This window comes from Pempheris klunzingeri, chromosome 18 (genome assembly GCF_042242105.1).
Source record: "Pempheris klunzingeri isolate RE-2024b chromosome 18, fPemKlu1.hap1, whole genome shotgun sequence".
In the NCBI taxonomy this organism is placed as follows: domain Eukaryota; kingdom Metazoa; phylum Chordata; class Actinopteri; order Acropomatiformes; family Pempheridae; genus Pempheris; species Pempheris klunzingeri.
Window position 1 is genome coordinate 14,025,114 of NC_092029.1, and position 24,292 is coordinate 14,049,405.

General features: G+C 41.8%; 1 protein-coding gene across 1 annotated transcript in view; it reads left to right on the forward strand.

Moving 5' to 3' along the window:
* LOC139217508 (apolipoprotein B-100-like) overlaps window positions 1-21,722 on the forward strand; it is a 35,007-nt gene extending 13,285 nt beyond the window's left edge. Inside the window, 26 exon segments of the mRNA XM_070848825.1 lie at window positions 98-1,160; window positions 4,676-5,603; window positions 6,132-6,232; window positions 6,235-6,289; window positions 7,869-8,232; window positions 11,514-11,582; window positions 12,192-12,297; window positions 12,540-12,727; window positions 12,823-12,995; window positions 13,295-13,586; window positions 13,678-13,771; window positions 13,959-14,066; window positions 14,213-14,358; window positions 15,106-15,226; window positions 15,407-15,547; window positions 15,658-15,963; window positions 16,068-16,295; window positions 16,562-16,829; window positions 16,936-17,065; window positions 17,184-17,318; window positions 17,472-17,609; window positions 17,846-17,971; window positions 18,265-18,336; window positions 19,720-19,841; window positions 20,568-20,760; window positions 21,444-21,722. Coding sequence (XP_070704926.1) covers window positions 98-1,160; window positions 4,676-5,603; window positions 6,132-6,232; window positions 6,235-6,289; window positions 7,869-8,232; window positions 11,514-11,582; window positions 12,192-12,297; window positions 12,540-12,727; window positions 12,823-12,995; window positions 13,295-13,586; window positions 13,678-13,771; window positions 13,959-14,066; window positions 14,213-14,358; window positions 15,106-15,226; window positions 15,407-15,547; window positions 15,658-15,963; window positions 16,068-16,295; window positions 16,562-16,829; window positions 16,936-17,065; window positions 17,184-17,318; window positions 17,472-17,609; window positions 17,846-17,971; window positions 18,265-18,336; window positions 19,720-19,841; window positions 20,568-20,760; window positions 21,444-21,575 — 5,799 coding nt within the window. The 3' untranslated portion in view covers window positions 21,576-21,722.
* The last annotated feature ends 2,570 nt before the right edge of the window (window positions 21,723-24,292 follow it).

The following is a 24,292-nucleotide window of genomic DNA, read 5'->3' on the forward strand; positions in this document are numbered from 1 at the left end:
CTTACTTACTACTTACATTTGACTTTGATTTCAATGTAAACGGTCTTATTTACATTTTAGTAACTTGTGATATTTCTTGTTTACTTTTTCTCCACAGTCTGAGCCAACAACCGACATTGATATCTTGGGTCTGAAGATGTCTGTGATTAACTCTGAGAAGCTGAACCTTCAGACAACCTGGAACATGGAGATGCCGTATGAGATGATGCTGGGAGTGAAGAAACAGGTGCCGACAGCCGTGGAAATGGTGTCTGATCCTGCTGTTAGGACATATAAGGAAATCTGCAGACATGCTAGAAGACTTGAGGGTTCTTTTGAACGAGCAAGGAACCAGGGTAAGGTGATTTTCAAGAGGGCTGTTGACAACCTTGGAGAGGTAAATCCTTCTGATGTTATGACAGTTGTCACAGATAAGACCATTCTGATCCTGAGAGAGTACCAAAAGAAAGTAGAAATTGTTTTTGATGCTGTTGTTAAATTCCTGAGAGAAACCAAGTTCCAGATCCCCGGGTATGAACACAGGCTCTCTGGGCTTGAGGTCTACCAGAAATTTAGTACTTTTGTTGCTGATGTATCCGAGGAGGCTGTTCAAAAGATCCCTGAGTACTTTGCCTCCATGTTTACAGCAGCCCTTGATTATTTCCAGGCCATTGAATTCACCCTCCCTGGTTCTAACCACATTGTCAGTGGAAAAGAAATCCTTGATGACTTGTTTGTAGCCTTGAGGAAAATTCAGGACCACGTGATTGTCACTGTGAGGAAGCTGAGGGATATCCAGCTGGAAGATATCATTAACAAATTCTCTACATTCATGAAGTTTACCACTGAACAAAGCGAGAAGTTTCTCCAAACCCTAAAATCTCAGAATGTAGAGAGGGTCTCCACCTTTGTGACTGATGTGTACAATGATGCCATCAACTCTCGTGTCCTGGCTGATGCTGCCAAGCAGGTTGAAGAGGCCCGCAGGATTGTTATTGATTATCTACAAGCTGTGCATGCTAAACTCCAGAATATTTTGTCTGACATGTCTGTTGACCAGCTTCAAGCTGACATCCAGTCCTGGATTGACTTAATGGTGAAACGCGTAAACGCTTTCCAAAACAACTTCATTAAGACACTAAAGGAAAAAAGCAAAAATGTTGAACCATTTGTGAGAGTGGGTGACAGACAGATGGAGGTTGACATTCCTTTGCCATTTGTTGCCAAATTGAAGTAAGTGACCATGGCTAACGGTGTTTATATTGACTGCATCTGTTGCATAACCATTTAAGACAACATAATATCTATTCTTCCAAAAAATACAGAACAAGTGTTAACTGTACCTATGGTGTTTATCACTCTACTGTTTTACAAATTATTAATTTTGTTTATTATTTCACAGTGAACTCACAGTTGTTCTGATCCTACTGTGCTCCTTTGTGTCTTGTACTATTTAAAAAAACAATATGTGGCCTTCAATAAAGACAGTTTATACCGCATACATCTCTGTGTGCTTCTCTATATATAATTTGAGATAAATGTCTGAAAACATAACTTTTGGGTTATGAAAGTAAGAGTGCAATCATGGTATAATGATATGACTTTTACATTGGTCCTCAGAATGATGTTATCATACATAAATTGGCATTTTCCTGATGTGAGGGACTTTAGTTTGAGTTAATTCTGCTTCCCCCAAACTCACAAATATAGAGCTGCTCATTAAAACACTACATACTGAACACAGTCACAGTGTGGCATGATTTTAAAAAGCTTATTATGCACCCCTGTCACATGCCCATTAGTCATTTGTATCCTAAATATAGCAGAGACACAAATAAATTCTGTGACACAGATGTTCTCTTATCATAAAATAATGAGAACAAGTATAGATATAAAGTCGGCCTGACAGTTGTTAACAATAGTAAAAAGAGAAGTCTTGAAATGGACTCATGCTTTGAAATACATGAATTCATTTTCCAATTATAGCTATTGGCTACAGTGGACTCATTAGTAGGGGTGTAAGACGTATTCAGATCAGTTTCTTAAGCAAAAGGTAGCAATACAAGAGAAGAGAAATACTCAAATTCAAGTAAATACACTATTCTGAGTGTTTTAAAAATCTGACTTAGGTAAAAGTATTGAAACATTTGGCTAATGCCCCCCTATGACTAGTTAGCACTGTAACAATCCAAGAGTCATATCATATCCTTAGTATGTAAAATAATAAACAGCTGCAAGTGAGTAGCTCAAAATATTAAAGTAAATGAACTGAGATACTTTCCACCACTGAGGCCTGTATTACAGTTATGGGTAAATGTATCCTGCCAGAAACAGGATATAATTACAAATGCAGTGGAGGGTGTAATTCACAAAACATCTTTCTGCCACCTCTGCAACATCACATTAAGTATTTGTCTTTTTAACGTGAGAAAATTAGGCAGAAGAATGGAAAAGTCAAGGTGATGACACAAACTGGTTCTTTTATTGACTTTCCCTAAACAGTACCACTTGTTCCCTTACATTCTTTATTGTTTTTCCTCACAAAAATGTCCATTGTTCCCATTCTACCATCCAAAACCTAGAAATTATGTCTTTACAAAAAATGCTGTCATAATCTGATAAACTCTCACAAACAAATGCATTTGGCACATTTTCAGCATTTTTTGTCTCTGTGGTTCCATAGCCCCCCCTTCTAAAAAAAGGAAAGTAAATAAAAAGTGATGAAAGGTGCACTGATCAGTGAATAATATCCTGACAACATTGGAAATCACATGAGGGGGGCCAGTGTGAGAAAATGAACCAGTCCAGCACAATGCATTCCTGGCCTGTAAGTCAGCAAAAAGCCCAGCAACAGAAGGCAGGGAAGAATGTGACTTTTACACCATTGTAACTCTGGTTATAAAGATACTGCTTTAAACACTGATTTATCGTTACTTGAGCCACAGAAAAATGACATGTTTGAAGCAAAGAATTCAGATTTTTTTGTCCCCAGTTCTCGCTAAGAGAATAACTTGCATGGTAAATCCACCAGGGCAACAGTGTCTGTAATTGATGTTCATAGCTGTCATTTGAACAAGCTCTCTCCCCGTCGTGTAAGAGGACAGTAGCACATCACTTCTGCATAGACACACATCAAATGTGATCTGTATTTATTAAAGTATGGAGGGAAGCTCAAGTACATTGACTTCAAAGCTCCAAATCGGAGGTGCATTCACAGTCATGATGGAAGAAGTGTACTTTTGTGTTTCTCAACCAATCACAAGTCAGTTTTACTGCTGTGAACAAACTTTTTACATCTTCAGAAAGAAAAATCCCAACTTAACATGTTACTTTTGACTAGTGTTTTACTCAAATCCTTTTGTTCAAGTTTTTGTAATTATTAGAACACTTCAATAACACATGACACATTTCTGTAGACATTTTTAATTGCCATCAGGCGGCTTAATCCCACATGAGAGTGTGATACTGGCTCATAGAGCTCTGACAAAGCCCCACTCTTCTTTTCATGACACTTTCTAAGAAAACTCATTTCACTGAGCATTAAGCACCCACATGCTCAATCTACTCTCTGAGATCACCCACATAGCTGTAAATGAAGGTGTAGCTAAACAGAACATGTCAATAGCTTTTGAGATTGCTACACCTGTATTCAGAAACATGCTGGGATACCGTGCGCTTCAAATGATTTGGCTCGGGTGAGCTGTGAGGAAAAAGCACGTTCCCCCTCCTTTGCCAAATGTACCATTAACAGGCTACAATGCGTCTGTGTAACTTTCTCCTGCAATGTTTCATAAATCCATGTTCATCCAAACAAAACAAAAACACCTTTCCCATCAAAGTCCTCCTGACAATAGGTCACTTTAGCCACCAACAAGCATTACATTTGGGGTAGAAGCATGCTTAGCAAACTTTTGAAAAGATACCTCTGGTATCCGTTTGTGCACTTGATTGTAAAAATGTGTACCTGAAAACGCACTGAAGACTACACTGGACACTAAGGTTAGCCCTTTTCAAGACTGGCCAGTGTGTAGCCTCTTGGACCTGTGATGGTGTCAGGCCTGTTGCAAAACAACTACAAAACCAAGCATTTAATACTGCAGAGTCAAAAACATACTTTTGGGATGTGGTTCCTACTAACAAACTTGAGACAAATTACTTCATTAACAGTAAACTTAGGCTATGTCATTAATCAAAATGGCATAAAACATCAGAAGGAACTATACAAACACTGAGGACATCATTGCACTGACTGGAACTTTCTATAAAACCTTCCATGAAATATTGTAGTGTCCAGGTGCAGTGCACTTTCCCAAACTAAATCTATAATACAAAGTGGACAGAAATAACGAGTGCAATTCTTTTTTCCTGCTTTGCATATCACAAAGTATAACCTTGGCAGTGAGGCAGAGGCCTGTGAAAACAATTCAACAACACAAAAAGTGAGCAAGTGAAATCTTGGATCGAAAGCAGGCCTCCAGAGAGGCGATGAGCACATTATAGAGGGATAAAAAAAAAGAAAAGGCGTCCATTGTGGCTCTTTGTCCTTTTTACCCTTCCACCTGTCAGACAGGGATCATGTGACCCTCAGAGAACATGGTGTAATCGGGGCATTTCACACGCAGTCACACACCCCGATGTCATATGAATAACGAATGCGCTCAAAACAAGTTGTCTCCAGTCATTCGTTTTGGTTCAGCCAAGCTCGTCGGACTACAAGGGAGTGTCCAAACCATGGCCACCGTCCATACATGTTCAGGCACAGCTCCCAGCGAGGGGGGGTGGGGGGAAAGGCGGACGTCTAGTCCACCAGACTCACATCAAAACACAGCACTGGAGACAACTTTGCGATGGTGTTTTTCGTTTTTGCAAAGCTGCCCGCGTTGCAGTTTCGAAAACCTCCCAGATCCCCTCCTTGGTTTTGGCAGAGCACTCCAAATAGTCATATGCGCCAATGCGCGTGGCCATGGCGCGGCCGTCCTCTGTTTTCACAGGCTCCAGCTTCAGCCGGGCCAGCTCGTTCTTCACGTTCTCATCGTTGCGCAGATCTTTCTTGTTGGCCACTAATATAATAGGCACATTGGGACAAAAGTGTTTGACTTCGGGTACCCACTTTTCGGGGATGTTTTCCAGCGAGTCCGGGCTGTCCACGGAGAAGCACATGAGGATGACATCGGTGTCCGGATAGGAGAGGGGGCGCAGCCGGTCGTAGTCCTCCTGTCCGGCGGTGTCCCACAACGCCAGCTGGACCTGCTTGTTGTCCACCTCTATGTCGGCCACATACGTCTCAAACACAGTGGGGACGTACACCTCTGGAAACTCGTCTTTGCTGAATAGGATCAGTAGACATGTTTTCCCACATGCGCCGTCTCCCACCACGACAAGTTTCTTGCGTATGTCCGCCATCCCTGCCATTTTCTCCCCCCTAACTCTCGCTTAGATGCGGCATCCAAAACACAGATGTACTCGCTCCCGCTGCTTATATACTCTGAATGAAACTGGGCAGACGTCTCCCGTAAGTCGCTCCCGTCTCCCAACTCCGGAAAATTTACCAATAACCACCGCGATCTCTTTATAAAGCACATGGCGGTTTTGCTAAATATAGCAACCCAATCGGAAATAGGGAGGTGAGATCACAGTTTGAAGAGGAAGAGGTGATTGGATCTCGTCGGGTTTTCCTTATGCAGAGGAGGGTCACGGACCACGAGGACCCACCCGACCCAGGATCAGCCCAAATCCGCCAAAACCAACCAAATGTAACTGCATTACATATGTATTCATTTTAAGATTAAGATTTTTTTTTTTAGATATAATTCTCCTTTATTACCAATCATATGGGCGTCCCATCATTAAAACATATCCCATATAGTGTTTTAACAATTTGCTTATTCGCTTCAGAATAAATAGAACCATCCAACACTAATTCATTCAAACTGAGACATATTTCGTAGGTTTTCTAGCAGCAATAAGAGAGCGCCTCTATGGGAAGGTTAAGCGTAATACAGTGTTAATGCAGTTAATTTGAAGGAGGCAGACGGAAGGTTACTAAGCACATAAAATACACCTTTAAGCTTATGGTTACCTTCACATCGCGTACAAAAGGTACGCTGGGAAGGCACATCTACACTGACATTGTTATACGCATGTCTACGTAGTTCACGCTATTTACAGGGAGGGGGCACTAGCGTAGACAAACTCTTTGCTTTGACTATCAAGCCTTGCTAAATCACCGCTCTCTCCAAGGAAACAAAACAATATAGAATCGGGTTGACGGCGTGCAACAAGCATAGACCCTCTCTCGACACGACAACGCGTGAGTATCTCTTCTTTATTTGTTCACATCGAAAGCAAAAGGCTGCGAAAAGCGTCTGATTTGAACGCGAGTCGCCGTGGTGTGAGTATTTCCCCTTTTGTTTAGCGGTTAAGGCCCCTCTGTTTGGAACTTGAAGGGGGGCCATGTTGTTTAGCCACTGAGTGGTTTGGTTGATGTTTTAGCCCACACAACACCAACTTGGCAATTAGCGTCGGCTAGCTCTCACGTTAGCTATTTTGGTTTAATTGGCTTGTTGCATGCAGTCGATGCGGCTACCACGAGCCCATGAAAACTGCTTGATTTCCGTCTCAGACGACAGCCCACTGGCTTGGTGTAAAACAGCATTATATTCATGAATTTAACTTTGATGTTAGCGTCGCCAACCAATAATAAACAGAGCAGGCCCGCTGCGGTTAGCCTTAGCTGGTTAGCTAACGTGGTTGCTAATGCTAATATTGGCTAAACCGAAATATTTTCGATTTCTGCTCGTGCCAATAAATTAATTGACGTATATAAAAACAAGAGCAATGTTAGGAAGCACTGATACGGACTGCGAGCCACTGAACTTTTACAACCGTAATTTGCGCAAATGCCCAGTAAAAGCTGCTATGTTAGCTTGCTTATTAGCAACGGACTTGCTAGCTAGGTTAGCTTGCTGAAAGGCTTGCACATCGGTTTGTCACAATGATCAGCAATGGTAGACGTACCGTTGTGGCTAGTTGCTTATTTTCTAAAACCAATGGCAGCTCGCATCGTGGCCAACATTGCCAGTAATATTAAGTGAATATCCTTGTGTGTCACTGTAATCATTATTAACGTTACATTAGTGGTAGCGTCGCGTTAGCTTTGATCACCGGCTAACACCAGGCTACCGACAGCGTTATCTAGCATTCTTGGATCTGCGAGCCATCAACATTCTTGTCAGCCCCTTGTTTTGTTCTTGTCCTGCCCATTCGTAAATCAGCAAACCGCCAAATTAGACTTTACATTTGACGTTAATCTCCCCTTGTTGTGGAAGCCATCTAACTACATTTGGATGCACAGAGCAACATTAACTAACGTTTCAGTCTTCCACCGGAGGAACGGCCATGGTAAGAAATTAGCACCTCGGGAATTAGTCACATCCCAGCGAAACAAATAAAGTTATACTTGTCATCCATGTAGTATTCTTTCGGATGGCTCCTTTTCCTTAAGTTTAATTCAGAAGTTGGTTTGTCTGAAGGCTCTCACTGGAACCAAGAAGGGCACATGTTGTAACTTACAGCTTTTCTTGCTTAGAAGCCTATCAGGATGCAGTAATCTAACTGTCTAGTTACAACGAGGCCTACATTGACCACATGTAGTCATGAAAAGAAGCTTAAACCATATATCTGACTTATTTGTGTCAGGCAGCCGCTCTGGTAGACAACCAATTATACTTTGTTTTGTCATTATCTTGTGCAGAACAGCACAAACGGGCCATGAACTCAAGCAAGATTACATATTCATGTCATACATAATACTCCTATGTCTGTGCCTCTAAACTTGAATGAGGACTAAATTAAATTAATTGACAAAATGATAATGTGTTTTTGTTCAGGCTTTCCCGTGGAATGAGCGTTCCATGCAGCATCCTAGGTATGAATGACGTGGCCTGGCAGGAGACAAGAGGTGGGATGCTGCATGCAAATGGTGCTCCTGAAACTGGAGGTGTCAGAGTTCATGGTGGAGGGCCCTTAGCCACCGTTGGGGTAGCTGGACAGGCTCCCGTAGGTCCACATTTACAGGGCATGGACAGGGTTGTCAACCCTACCCCGGGCACCCCGCAGCCTCCGCTGAGCGGACGATCTCAGGATGATGCCACAGTTGGATACTTCTTTCAGAGGCAGCCCGGAGAGCAGCTTGGAGGTTGTGCACCCAGCAAGCATCGCTGGCCTACTGGAGATGCAAATCATGTTGATCAGGTAATGCATCTTCATTCAAAGACCAGTCATCGCAATGTTATTCACTTTATTTTGTAGCATCGAAGGCTACAAGTTTCACTGAATATTGTTTTGTTTATGTGTTGTGCTTTGCGAAGGGATGTGGGGCGGCAGAGGTGTTTCCCCTACACTGCACGCCATTTGAAAACAAAACACAATTTCCTGTATGGACAGTTTTCTGAGCACACCGTCCTTTTTACAATTCAGAACATTGCCCATCAGACATATTGTTTAACTATATCAACACCAGAAAGCAACAAAATGAAGAAAATATAAATGGCTGAAACCAAGAATTTGCATACTTAACATGTAAACTCCACTGGATGACTTGTCAATGGGCTTGTAATTGCTCTGCAGCATCTTTCTGTCTCAGATTGTGTGTTTGGCTGCACAATGGGATGCGCAGCCCAAACAATAAGACCCTGTTTGTCACCACCGACAGTAGGTCAAGAATTTCACATGCTCCCTTAGTCTGTGATGGCTTACACCAGGTGCCAGCCTTTTGTCAATAACCATTTCCTCTGGACATGTTTTATTGAAGTTAGAGTACTTAATCTGTCAGTGGCTTTTGTTGGTAGAGCTTAATGCTGTGGGGTGCATCAATACAAGGATTTTGTAGACAATGTAAATACAGTGACATTTTCATCTCAGAAAAATGGGAGCACGCAAGATTTTCTTGGTAAAAAACAGGGGCTAACTCTAGAAGAAAATATAGATTAGCAAGCAGTTTTCTGTATTCTTTTTTTTTTTAAATACAGTTTGTGATCAGAGTACAGGTGTAGAAATCAATGCCAAACTATACATTGCAGTAGGTTTTTTTTTTTTTGCTCCCAGATGCTCAGTGGTTGCTTTACTATGACTGAACAGAAATTGCACGAACAGGCAATTAAAAAGTTCTTGTTTGCTGAGAAAAGGCAGCAGTAATAACTAAAATAATTGAAATCTATACTTAAGTTGCATTTATTTAAGAGTTTCGCTAGATGAACTTGGTTCATGTTTATATCAGATAAGCTGCACCATTCAGTCAGTCATACATTTCCAGTGAAGGAGTGTGTCCATTCAGAAAGACCTCCTGTGTGCTCTTGTCTTTCTCAAGCCTCCTCACTCGTCCATGCAAAACTAAGCGAAGTGAGAAGTCCTTCATAATGGTGAACTCATTCAAGTTCTGGATCCATCCCCTCTGCATATTTACTTATCCCAGCACATGTGAAAGGGGAGGCAGAGAACACCCTGGACAGATCACAAGCACTACTTGTAAAAACACGGCCTCTTCATTTGCAGAGACCAAAACGTGTGAGACCAGTGCGTTGGCCACTGCATTCACACAGCAGGAGTGTGACTGTTGCTGTGATAACTGGCCAAATTTGTAATATCCTGTAGTATAAACTATCATGCTGCGTATTAGCATCTAAAAAGTCATACGTTTTTTGTCATTCAAACTCGACTTCAAGGGTAAGATTTGATCTTTTTAATGGTACCTGTAGCAACACACCAATCTCATTCAACGTGCATGTCTTTGGCCTCTGGGAGGAAAAGGGGAAGAGCTTAGCTGAAAATAGTGAGCAAGTAGAAAAAAATAAAACTTGATGGTCTAGTCCTGCTGTAATGTTGTTGGGCACACTAAAGAAGTTAAAAGAAAGCAGTAATCTTTTGAAATGGTCTTTATAGTGTTTATTTAGTTGTACTGAGCTTTCGCCAGGCTGGTTTCATTGGCTTTGTCTCATGTACAGTGTATATACCAATTGAAGAATATACCGGCCACGTCAACTAATAAGTTCTGCTTTTAAAAGAGCTTTTCTGTGTTCTTCTCCCTCTCTTTAGAAATCATTATTTGGGATTTGTGCAAATTGCGTGATATTAATTTCTTTGTTTGGGGCCAACTTTATAATTATTGAGTTTCGGAGACACATGCCTCTTAATCTCTGTCTCAATATCATTGTTTCCATTATGTGTGTTTTGCAGTGGCGGCCCCCTCGCCCCAAAGATTATTGCTGCTACGGCTTCAGAATTTCATGAAGTCAAACAAATGGTCGTCTGCTCTCTCTCTCTCTCTCTCCCTATTCCTAATTGCATTTTCAGATGAGTTTGTTTAAAATATTTCTTCAAGAAAAGAAAGATCCTGTTGACGAAGGTAGTCTGGTAACGATACAAAAACAAGGGAGGGCTCAAGATTTTTAGTTATGGCCCAAAGTTTTCATGTGAAAGAAAAGCAATCTAGTTATAAAATATGTAATGTTAGTGGGCTCTTTTACAATATTTTAATGTTCTTGGTGCTTGCGTGATTACATATTTGATGTGAGAGAATAATCTAGCATTACCCATTCACAAATGTAACATTTTTGTCAGACAGGTGGAAGTGATGGACTAGAGAGGGCAGTGAGGGACAAGAGTGGAAAGAAAACAAAGACTAACCACAGGCTATCAGACTGGGACCCTAAATTTGTAGACAACACATGGTTCAAGCCACTCCCCCCACCCCGATGCTTTAAAAACACAGAATCTATTAACTGTGCAAAGGTCCCTCTTTAGTTTGTATGTTGGTTCCACATTTCCAGTGCATGTCTGAGACCTTTGTTCCACAGGCCCCTGTGCTTGCATACAGTGGATGGGACATGGGCTTATCACTCAGCCTGATTAAAAGAAAAATGCTATTGTAGGGACACTTTTTCTCTTTATTGTGGTAAACGGCAAATACTGTGTAGGTTATTGGTGCATTACTGTTATTTTTATTGTTTCTTTTTTCCTCTCCATTTGAGATGACAAAGGCTCAATGGTCACACCAGAGTAAAGTTTTTGTATTAACACACCCCTATTTTTCACATGCATACACAATCGAGGGAGGGATCAGAGTGAAAAGAACTTGGGTGCAGCACCACTGTTTTGTTTTGTCCTTTGGTGTAATGTAATAGTGCTGTGACTCTAATCTTTCATGTATTTGTATCCTTTTAACATCCAGTTTAGTTCCAGCACTCAGAGTAAACAAATGTAACTGATAGTATAAGATTTATATAATTCAAAGCAGAAACTGATGCCGATCCAGGTTTAAGTTTGATTGTGTTTGTGTTTTAACAAAAAAACTTTTGGTTGCATTGTGCTGCTTCTGTACTGAACAAGACTCTTTTGTTGGCTGAGGGGCTTTTTCATGTAACCAAAATATGTTCAGGAGACAACCCAGTAAAAACACAGACTAGTTAATGTCTCAATTTTGCGGCCGTCCATTGAGCTTTCTGTTTACAGTCCAGTTTTTCTTTCTTTTGTCTCAGGTCCGTGCTGTGGATGAAATGAACTATGACTTCCAAGCTCTTGCTTTGGAGTCGAGGGGCATGGGAGAGGTAAGTGGTTTTCAGTCCTTACAACCGTCATGTTCTTCTTTGTGGTACAGTGATAAATCAAAATGAAAAGCTGTAGGAAACACTCAGCCTGTCTGGTCTTGAAAGGTGACTGTGAGACATCTGTGCTATCTCCTTTTTTTTTTTAAAATCGGATCAAATTAAGCTTAAAGTTTATATGACCATCGGAGGAGAGGGAGACGGACACAAACCAACTCATACTCATTCAAACATGACAGGGTTGTATATTGAGACGAAAGCAGCGCATATAGCCATCGTATGCATTTGAGCACTCACCCCTGCAGAATATTGCACGTTTTAAAAATGTGCTATAACTCTGCACTGCAGTAGTTGCAAAATTATAGATAAAGATTCAATAAAGTGCTCTTCATGAAGAGGAAACTACAATAAACCACCTATACATCAGATGAGTGTCTGTACTATTGAGTGATTTGACTGACATTAAGTGAGAAAGTGTTGACTACCTCAAAATTATAATCTAACCACTATACAATTTTAAATTATTGATAGTGGCATTTTTCAAATATTACATTGCACCAGACATGCAGAGATCTTGCACATGCTTAGAAAATATGTACAATTTCGTTGCAGCTGCTTCCAGCAAAAAAGCTGTGGGATTCTGATGAGTTGGCCAAAGATGGAAGGAAAGGGATGCTTCTTGGAGAGGAGTGGAGGGACAATGCCTGGGGATCATCTCGTGAGTGACTCCTATATTGTGTAAAATATTTTCACATAGCTTTTCTTTCTTCAGGATCCACAATTTGTTTGATCTGATTGTATGGATTCTATTCCAAGTCTAATTATATGTTCTCAAATGGCATTAAACATCACCCATTTATCATTACTATTTTCAGTGTTGTCTTAATCTGACTGGGTTTATACTTGGCTTTAGTTTATATACACAACTATTTAGATATTTGATCAGAACTTTTCATTCAGATCATTCAGTGTCTCAGCCAATCATGGTGCAGCGGCGACCAGGCCAGAGTTTCCATGGGAATGGTGATGCCAATTCTGTGCTTTCACCTCGCTCAGAAGGTGGAGGCCTGGGGGTGAGCATGGTGGAGTACGTCCTTAGTTCCTCTCCTGGGGACAAGATGGACGGCCGCTACAGGAACGGTGGCTATGTAAGTCAAGCATCTGTTTCACTTCCAGCTCAAAGAAGAGGCTCTCTTGCTCATATTCTCAAGGGTGTTTCACCAAATGCTTTTTATAAATGCAGGGTGGAGGAGATGTTGACCAAGATGGGAGAGAGAAGGGTGATGTCCAAGAGAAAGTGTCCCCATTTGAAGAGGACAAGAGCCCAGAGATGAAGGTGGGAGACGATGGTGATCCCACTAAAGCCAATGGAAGAGGTCTACTCAATGGCATGGACAGAGACTGCAAAGATTTCAAGTGGGTTTTCCTTTTACGGCAACAAAGTGAATGAGCAGTATTATCAGCCATTTTTATAAATTATCATCCTATTTCTCATTGCCAAAAAAGTTGGTGTTGGCATTCTCTTTAATGTTTTGGCAAATTTCAGCTTTGCAATTCAAAGCAGTGAAGCCTCCACATAATGAAAATGTCAAAATGAGCGAATGAATATAAATGTAAATGCTTACAATCTCATCTATTTTGCCGGGCTTCCTGTGTGAGACGGTTTTGTACCAACATAAAATGCGCACTGATGTTTAATTTATTCGCTTTCCCAGTCCGACCCCTGGAAGTCGTCAAGCTTCCCCCACTGAAGCTGTGGAGAGGATGGGTCCCAGTCAGGCAGGTTTGGAGATGATGGGACAGCACCACCCCCACATCCTTCAACAGCACAATCCCAACCAACACAAGGCCCCAGAGGACTTCCAGAACCAGGAGGCCCAGAACATGGGAGGTATGGAGCAGCAGGCCGGTGTGGAGTCCCTCCAGTTTGACTATGCTGGGAACCAGATTCAGGTGGACTCCTCGGGCACTCCAGTAGGATTGTTTGACTACAGCTCTCAGCAGCAGGTCTGTAGGAAAAACAAATCCTATCTATCAAGAGACCTAGCTGTAAGTTTGGTCAACATATTGTGATCCTTTTTTGTTTGTGTTTTTCCAGTTGTTCCAGAGATCTAATCCCCTGACTGTTCAACAGCTCACTGCAGCTCAGCAACAACAATATGCCCTGGCTGCAGCCCAGCAGCAGCATCTCGGTAAATTGGGCTGTTTGTCTTTCTCAGTGTTTTAGTACTGTGTGTTGTGTAACACAATCTACTTTCTTCCTCAAGGTGTCTGGAGATCTGTTTTTACAGTTACATGGTCATTTGTATGAGATTTGATATGGAAATATGAATTTCCCTTTTTATCTTATCTCGTATTACTCTTCCTCATATTACCCAGCTGGCCTTGCTCCTGCCTTCGTGCCAAACCCTTACATCATTAATGCTGCCCCCCCTGGAGCCGATCCTTACACTGCCGCTGGGCTGGCAGCAGCGGCCACGCTTGCAGGTGATCATATAGCACCTTTTTGTTCCTTGTGTTGGAGTCTGTTTAAACTCTCATTTGGATGCAGCAGTATTTTGGAACACCATGCTGTTGTGCCAAGTTCAAATAAAGTCTTAATCAGATGTGTAATGTCAAAATGGTCTCCCTAGGCCCCACAGTGGTTCCACCACAGTACTATGGCGTTCCTTGGGGTGTGTACCCGGCCAATCTTTTCCAGCAACAGGCTGCATCAACTGCCAATCACTCAGCTAATCAGCAAGCATCCAATCAGGGACCAGGGCCAGGACAACCACAGGTAAGAAGTGTTCTGAAGAAGCTGATATGTGAGGTCTTTCATAAAGATGGCTCCATAAAACATACTTCATTGTGAAAAGCTTGTCTTAAATGAGCCAAGCAACTTGCACCAGAGTTAAACCGTTTCATAAGAAAACGTAGAAAAAAACCATAACGTGAGCAGCTGACAGTAAGTCTATCAAACACTGCTCATATCATTTCACAGTGAGGAAAACTGCCATGCTCAGACAAACCTATGATGATCACAGTTTCAAAAAAATGTTTGCAATAAAAGCAAACAACCCCTTCCGTTTTTATGAATGCCTTCAGACTTTTTCATTTCCAGTGTATGTTGTCTTCACTATGTAAGAGTTTTGTGCTATGGAATGCAACTCCAATAAACCATACTATAATTTATGTGAAGAGCTGGTTCTATGACTTATTAGAGGCATCAAAGGCCCAGAAAACAAGTTTCCTCATTCAAGTTTTTGCTCTTTCAGCAAAATTTTAATTAAAAAACGTTATTTTATCGTTTTTGGTTTTTTTTCAGATTGGGGATTTCTTTAACTGTCTTTCTATCATGGTTTTAGCAACATTTGAATCGATATTTCACAGTTTTGGGGTTGTCTGTTTGTTGCTAGGCAACTGTCAATCAAATCTGATCAAACCAAGTCCTGATGAAGCAGTTAAGCTGAACTTTGATTGTTCAGAAATACTTAAGCTTTTCAGGACCTTGTGGGTATGAACATATCCTTACCTTCTCCTCCAGGTGATGCGCACAGGAAACAACCAGCGACCTCTTACACCTGGGCAAGGCCAACAGAGTCAGCAGGAATCTCTAGCTGCAGCAGCTGCTGCAAACCCTGCATTGGCGTACGCAGGAATGCCTGGTTGGTCAACTTCTTTATACAGTCACTTAGCCAAAGACACTGACAGCTAAATACTTGGATCTGCTTGATGTAGTCATTTGAACTGCTCATTTGAGAATGTTATGTAGTAATACACTAGATTTAGTCATTGGTATGACTCTAAAAACACCAACATTTTTCAAATGTTCATTCTCTTTTCAGGTTATCAGGTGTTGGCCCCTGCAGCCTATTATGACCAGACTGGGGCCTTGGTGATGGGCCCTGGTGCACGAACAGGTCTAGGTGGGCCAGTTCGTCTAGTCCAGACGCCTCTCCTTATCAACCCTGCAGCAGCACAAGCTGGTAAGTACCAGCCTATGTTTTCATATAATGTTCAATATATGGATCCACTCCTCCCTGTTCTTCTGACCTTAGTTCTCTACCTTTCACACTTCCTGCTGTCCCTCCACCAGCAGCTGCGGTGTCCGCATCTGGCTCTGGTAATAACATGTCTGGTCCTCCAGCCAACGGGCTGTACCGCTCCATGCCTCAACCTCAACCACAGCCGCAGCAACAGCAGGCTCCCCCACCCAGCAGCGGCCTGCCCTCCAGCTCATTCTATGGCTCTGGATCAGTCCCTAACACTTCTCAGAGCAGCTCCCTTTTCTCACACACTTCTGCTGCACAGCCACCACCAAGCTCCTCCCTGGGCTTCAGCAGTACTGGCGGCTCTCTTGGCGTAAGCCTGGGATCTGCTCTCGGAGGCTTTGGCTCTTCTGGTCAGTGACTCAGTTTCTTTAACGCTTGTGTAATTTGTGGCTGTTTATGTTTGAGCCTGTTTTCTAACACGGGTTCTTTTTTATTTTTATTTTTTTTCCCTCAGTGTCCAGCTCTACTAGTAGCAGCGTATCTCGCAGGGACTCCCTGTTGGCAAGTTCTGATCTATACAAACGGGGTGGCAGCAGTTTAACTCCCATTGGCCAGCCCTTTTACAACAGCCTGGGTTACTCCTCTTCACCCAGCCCCATTGGCCTCACACCTGGTCACTCCCCTCTCACTCCTCCACCTTCTCTGCCCTCATCTCATGGATCCTCTTCCAGCCTTCACCTAGGTAAGCCTAATATTCATGGGAATGGTGAATAATTTACTAGTTGTTTTAAAAACACATCTCGATATAAAATTCCCTCTTAAATCAACTTCTTCGGTGTTAAAGGTCATTTATGATTCAGTCACACAGATAAAAACCTCACTTTTTATAGTTCATCAGAATATTTTTCATAACTGTCTTGTGTTACAAGGCGTACACTGTTTCACATGACAATTGTGGTCAACTGCTGCCACCGCTACAACAGTTTCTGGTCATTCTGTAATGCCTAGGTGGCCTGACAAATGGCAGCGGGCGTTACATTTCTGCAGCGCCTGGGGCTGAGGCCAAATACCGGAGCGCGGGTGGGACGTCCAGTCTCTTCAATTCCAGCAGCCAGCTGTTCCCTCCATCCCGGCCTCGTTACAGTCGCTCTGATGTTATGCCGTCCGGACGTAGCCGCCTCTTGGAGGACTTCAGGAACAACCGTTTCCCAAACCTCCAGCTCCGTGACCTGCCGGGACACATGGTGGAATTCTCTCAAGACCAGCATGGATCCAGGTAGCTTTATTCTGGCATTTTAACCGTAAACCTTTAAAACAGGGAGTACATTGCATTAGCATACCAGTCTAATTTTCATCTGTGCTTGCCAATCTTGTCTGTCTAGATTTATCCAACAGAAGCTGGAGAGGGCCACTCCTGCTGAGCGGCAGATGGTGTTTGGAGAGATTCTGCAAGCGGCGTACCAACTGATGACAGATGTATTTGGGAACTATGTCATCCAGAAGTTCTTTGAGGTTGGGACTGAATAAAGTTAACCTCAGTATTTTGTGGTTACTGAAATGACACTAACAAGAACAGAGGCTCTATTTTTCTGTAGCATGTACAATACAATTTGTGGGGTTTTTTGTGCAGTTTGGAAGTGCAGACCAGAAGTTGGCTTTGGCAACACGTATCCGTGGGCACGTCCTTCCCCTGGCTTTGCAGATGTATGGTTGCAGGGTCATTCAGAAAGCCCTGGAATCCATTTCCTCAGACCAGCAGGTAATTGTAAGTGAGATTTCACTTCTTTTCAACGTTTCACTAACCTTGTTTTATTGATGTGTTTTTTTTTTAATCAGTCCAACATACTACAATCTCCAAAGTCAGCACAGTGAAGCTGGTACAATTTAGCCCCTTTTTTCCCTAATTTCCTCATTTCAGAGCGACATTGTCCGCGAGCTGGATGGCCACGTGTTGAAGTGTGTCAAGGACCAGAATGGCAACCATGTGGTGCAGAAGTGTATTGAGTGTGTCCAGCCCCAGGCCCTACAGTTCATTATTGATGCCTTCCAGGGACAGGTGGGAGGAGTTGTAGTTTAATCTATATATTCTGTGTTGGTGGAAATGTAAAATGCTTAAAAGAACTGTTCATGAAACCAAATATCCCCTATTTGCTATGTAAATACAAGAATGTAATATGATAAAAAGAAAAAAACTGATCAGTGAAACATGATGCGACTTCATAGAAAATGATAAAACATAAGAAACACATTCATGCGTATTAAACTGACTCATATTTTTACTTTCTTCTGCAGGTATTTGTGCTTTCCACACACCCCTATGGCTGCAGAGTTATTCAAAGGATTTTGGAGCACTGCACCCAGGAGCAGACTCTGCCTATCCTGGAAGAGCTGCATCAGCACTCTGAACAGCTGGGCCAGGTGAGAACATCTGTTTCCGAGCGGTCTCATTTCTAAGCCCACATTGTTTGCAGATGTCAATATTATGTTTGCTAGATGTGACCGATCACTGAGATGTGTGCTCGTCTTGTGTATTTGCATGTCTCCTCCATGTTTGAGCATTTCATATTTTCAGCCTGTCATTGTTCCTTTGTAGTTGTGGTCTGCTAAGTGTAAAGTGTAAGGATGAATGTATTTGTACTGTTAGTTGTCATTACATCTGACGTATGTGATTATTTAAACATCCACCCTGCCCCCTCACTTATTCCATCTAGAAATATCAAGGCGTATCATTGGAGATGACACCCAAAACATATTATACAGTGTCCCGCGATGCACTGTTCAAGGTCAGAGCAATTTGCCTCTCTCTCGCGGATGTCCCCGTGCTCCCTTCCTCTTTCCCTTTTTTATCTTTTCTTTTATGAGGAATCTAATTTAACATTTAGGTAGTTCTCCAACTCCCAACTTCTACAGGCCTTCTCCTAACCCACTGAGCCGCCTTCCTCTCGCCTCCCCCCCTCTCCCCTCTTGCTTTATGCCACAGAGGATTCACAAGGCACAGGCTTCCTTGCTGTCTGATGATCCCTGTCTTCTGCCTTCAGCATCTCCTGATCAGTCTGTTTTTCTGTTTTCATCCTGAAAGCACCATAATTGTTTGGGGGAGTCTTCTCAAGAGTTTGAAACTCTGAACAGCCATAGCACAGAATAAGTGGTTAAATCACGTAACTTCACCTTGAGTGCTTGGCTTTAAGACGAGTCAAAGAGCAAAATAATGCAGGTTCTTGTTAAAACAGATTGGCAGGAAATGGTTGTGAAGGCAAATACTTTGAAATTAAAGGTGGAGATTATATTACCTACCCAACAAATTACTACTTTAACAAGATCAAGTCAGAGTGGTGTTATTTGTTGCTTGGTCAGGTGAGTCCTTGTCTCCATCTTGTCACACTAAAATTTTACCCATAACTGTCTATCACCCATTTCTGAAGGGGCAAAGATGCTATTGGTTGTGTAGTCCAGTCAGTAGGGGTGTAACGGTACACGTATTCATGCCGGAAATGGTACGCATGTGTACAGAGTGAGCGTAGTCTTTTCTAACCACTGCACATGCAGAACTTAACTTGTAGAGAGATTCATTCTAGTCTTGGAGTTAAGACAGTTGCGCAGCCCTACTGTGAAGCTGAAAGCTGCCAATGTGTATACAAGCAGAGAACAGTTAATTTTCTAAATGCTGCCATGGAATGGATATTTTATTTTTTATTTGAGAGAATATTTTCAAGTAAATTTTACTTTATGAGGAGCAGCTGGTATCTGAAGTATTGACAGACTTCATTTAAGAGAGAAAACACCATAGTTCAGTAAAGCACTGGCAAAAGGTAATTTTGTATTTAAAACTGAAGTATGTACTCAATAGGTTTTTTTTTTTTTTTTTTTTTTTGTGCACCGTTACACTCCTGCTGGGCAACAACACTCCACACCAGCAGAATCTGTTTTGTCTGACCTTCCGCAGTGATGACGAAAGGGTATTTGTAAGACTACAAATGGGGGTGTCACTCATTCGTCTACCTGTCATTGTAGAGATGCATGATTATCTCACACCAATTAAGACCAATGGTGAAAAGTAGTGCATGAGTATCAATCAGAGTCAGGGGTGTTGCACGGAGTCTGTTGTGATTAATCTGTTGGTGAAATGGCTGTTTGCCTTGAGCTCACACCTCCACTGCCTCCTGCAGGATCAGTATGGTAACTACGTCATTCAGCACGTTCTGGAGCACGGCAGACCAGAGGACAAGAGCAAGATTGTTGCAGAGGTTCGCGGGAAGGTTCTTGTCCTCAGCCAACACAAATTTGCAAGGTAAGCTTATTCAGGTGTAGTGGCAGATATGAATACTTCACTGACGGATACCTGAAGTATTAAACTTTCCACTGTCACATCAGTTACCAGGCCAGGTTTATTTAGTAAGTTGACCATGAGCACAGTGTAACAACCAGCTACAGATAACCAATGTGCCAACTAGTAATCCATGAAGGGTTGGGATAAAATAAATATCAGAATGTTCTCTCCATTTCTTTTTTTTTTTTTTTTTTTTAAACAGCTCCTTGCCAACTTGGAGTCTGAATGATCTGCTAAAAATAATGTAAAAGGACCTGAAAAATAATTTAAATAATGCCACATTAAACACTAGCATTCAGTGGCCTTGGATCACACAGATCCACAGGCCACTTACAGTCACGCTTACCTCGATCTGCAAAGACGCAATTGAGAAAAAATAGTGCCCTTTTCCTGGAGCCGTCCTAGATGGGGAAAAATTTCCATCCATTAAGCTCGAATCCAATACAGTCATGAAAGAACGCTGGTCAGTCAGGGACTTTAATATTGCTAATGGAACATTTTCAATACACCTCCCACTGTTGCAATTTGAAAATATCAGTCCAACAAGCCTTGTATTATGTTTCACAAAAACAATTCAAACAGTTGAAGACATAAAAAGTCATCCACCATGACAGCCAGTGCTGTCACACCTTCAGCTCAGTTATGTATGTGTGTAATAGAAGCTTTCCTCTCCCTACTCTTCCTCAGTAATGTTGTGGAGAAGTGTGTGATCCACTCTTCACGTGCGGAGAGAGCTCTGCTGATAGATGAAGTGTGCTGCCAGAAAGACGGGCCCCACAGCGCCCTGTACACCATGATGAAGGACCAGTATGCCAACTACGTCGTCCAAAGAATGATTGACATGGCAGAACCCGCTCAGCGCAAAATCATCATGCACAAGGTGAGTGAACGACTACGTTAATGTGATCAGGCCCGTTCTTGTATGAACCACTAGTATGATTTAACGAAGCTTCAGTGAATTCATATTTGGACAAAAAAAGTGCAGAAAAATCTTAGATATACCCTAATACAGAGCCTACAGAGTGCCATGAATTATGTATGACTTGGACTCAACCTGCTAAACCTGTGCTTATTGCACAGCTTTGTACTAATGAAACCAAGTTGACATAAAATATTGATTTTCAACATGATTTTATTGCTTCCACTATCGGAATAGCCATCAGAGGCCATAGCAGCAGTTTGTTGCACAATAATAACAGACCATAGAATGTAATAATTGACAGAATCACAATCGAGTATTCAACAAAGCAGTGTAATAATTTGTAGATATGAACAGGTTCCAGTTGTTACATTGCGCCTTTTTTTTTTTTTATATATATGTACTGAGTATCTGTTGTGCCAATTGTGGAAACTTGTTTGTTTTTCAAGTTTCCTGCTAAAATTTGTGCTTTTGTTTGACCAAATTTCCAAAACCAAAACATTTTACATTTACTAACATCTAGAAACTGGAAATACTGAACCTTTGGGATTTGTGCTTCAAAAAGTACTTGTATTTTTTTTTGTAATTGGCTCATTTGAGCTGGTCTCTGAATGTGCTGACAGTTGCCGTTTGCCCCTTCTCAGATCCGGCCTCACATTGCCACTTTACGCAAGTACACCTACGGGAAGCACATTCTGGCCAAGCTAGAAAAGTACTACATGAAGAGCGGATCTGAACTGGGTCCCATCGGCGGCCCCACGAATGGCCTCATGTAGTCATCCTGGGTTCCCTGAAGAAGTGGAGGAGTAGGAGCCCCAAGCCCCCTGTTCTGTGAGAGACGCTCCTTAGCCATAGGGGTTAGCCTTTGACACCCTCTGTCGTCCCATTTTTGGGGAATTACCAAAAAGAAAAAAAAAAGACAAGTCAACTTCACCTAAGAACGCTGTGACAACTGACCCCTGCCACTCTGCCACCCCTGGCGCAGGTCCCCAGCGTGGCCCCCAGGGGACGCACAGTCAGCAGGCCGATCTTTCCTGGGTAAAGCACAAGCCCACTGTTAATGATGTAATTGATGTATTTGACTGGTTTTCATATTATCTTGTACATTTAGTTTTTTACCTTGTAAATTCTCTGTAGAAAAAAAACTTATACACATTTGCTGAAATTTACAATTCCTACAATTAATAACACCAGCAAGTGATTTTATAAGGCTAAACTGAGTGATCCTTTTAAAAAAAACAATTCCATTTGTTTTTGTAACCAGACTTATTATGTCAGCTGTTCTAATTAAGTCTAGGCAATTCAATATTTGTACATTACCCCCTGCACAGTAAAGGTGTTTTTCCCAATGCCAAAGCAGCTGATGGATTAGTTTTCAAACAGCACTACATAGTATGGATGGACACACACCCCTCCGTCCACAGGTGAGTACTATGTGACACGTGCCACAGCCACCCAGAGGTCTTTGAGAGCGGTTTGCGAGCTTGGCTTTGGGGATTGGCGCTTTTAGTCTAGGGTAGTGTTTTCCAGTGGTGGCTTTTTCTTGCCTCCTTTTCCAGACTAAGTGGAGAGGCACGTTTACTCCCCAGCAGCTTGTAGTCTGCCTGACGTTTCGGTACTGAACATTACAGACTGACCAACCCGAGCTGCTGCATCCACTTGGCCCCGTTTGAGCCGTCTTTCCCTCGTCCAGGTGATCACTCTGGGTTTATGCAAGACAAAAGCTACCATTAACTTAAAGAAGCAGAGCATGAGGTTTGGTTGTACAGCTGGCGTGTAACCTGGTATAATCTTAACATGAAATGACCGTAGTTGGGGGGGGGTGGCTTTTTGTGGGGATAGCGGGGTGGGAGTGGGCTATGTGTTGGCATGCTGTGACGGGTTTTAATCCTTGGAATGATTTTTTTCTTTATCATGTTTTGTGTAACATCTTATGTCTTGTAGTTTGAGATGAACACTGCCCTAGAAAAACGGTATCTTTATGTACTGAATAATCATCTCTTGCGTAGAAGTAGTTTAGCGATGTATAGCATCTTTATGTATGAGTAAATCGTTGCTTTTGGGTAGGGGGCTTGCAGCAGTGATGGGACCCCCACCGCCTGAAGGTCAGAGTAGTCAAAAAAAAATGTTGTGAAGTGGCGCTTATCCCAGCTTTGTACATCTGAGGTGAAATGAATTAGAACTAGTGGGATATGTGAAAGAAAGGGATGCTGAAAGAACCTTTTTTTTTTTTTTTTTTGAATGGTTCTGTTTTGTTTTTTTAAGTCTCCTTTTTTCATTTGGTTGGATATGCAAGTGCATTGGTGGAGGCTGGTGGGGCCATCGAAAGCTATACAATTCACCTGTAATGCTCGTAGTGATGGCTTCTTTGCTTCATATGAATAATTGTAGAATACATGTAGTATATGTGCAGTTGATAAGTGTAAGATTATTAGTTTAACTGAAAAAAAAAAATGTCTAGTCGTGGTGTTTGACAGGCCTTGCTCTAAATTTGTAGTGATGCTTTTATTTCGTCTGTACAGTTGTACATTTGTAAACGTTTATGCTGTAAATGGGATGTCTTTTACACTTTTTGGGGAGAAAAAGGCAAAAATGTGCATTTTGATGTGTGTATATTCATCACTCCTTTCCCCTTGAATATAATGTATACAGTTTTATTTGATCAAGTGTTATTTTAAAGGAAAAAAAAAAAAACTTTATGGCTTCACAATCTGGCATGGTTTTTGTTTTTAATCCGCTATGGAAAAGGCCAGCCTCTATTTGTACTGGAGCTGTAACATCCACTGTTGATAGTCTTTCTGATGTGTGACAGTTTAAAAAGAAGAAAAAAAACACTCTGTACTAAAACTGAGGCAGCATTTAGTCCTCTCTGCTACCATGGAAACTTCACAGGATATGACAAGAATTATTTTTGTACAGAAGAGTGCTGTATTTTGGAACAGCTACTACCTTGTAAGCAAAAGCAATGTAAAATATTGTCAATTATATAAATATGAACATATGAGTTTTGTCACACTGTCAAAGTCATGTACATTTTCAGGTGGCCTTATGTACATTTCCAGATGTTAGATGAAGAAAACAAACTCATTTTTGGAAGCAGAATTGTGACTATGTATGATTAAACTGTTCTTCTAACATTTGACGAGCAGCGTTGTGGTTTTTCTCATGTTTCGTTTGTTTTTTTTTTTAATGATGTTTTTAACTAATTGTTCAAAAGCGTGAGCTAAACCTAATGATCCCCCCCCCCAGTGGTACAACTCAAACTGCCCTACAGTAGATACACTGCATATTAAAGGGATTCACCCTGACGAAGTTTTCGTGTTTTATCGTCAGACAAATATAGAATCATTTAGATTTCATTTGGCTTTTTTGACTCAGCAACTTTAAAAATACCCGATGATGTGAAGAAGAATACTTGTTTGTATAGGTTGTTGCATAATCAGCTGCGATTAGTCAAGGGCCTATCAGCTGATTGTAGTATAAATACAATAGT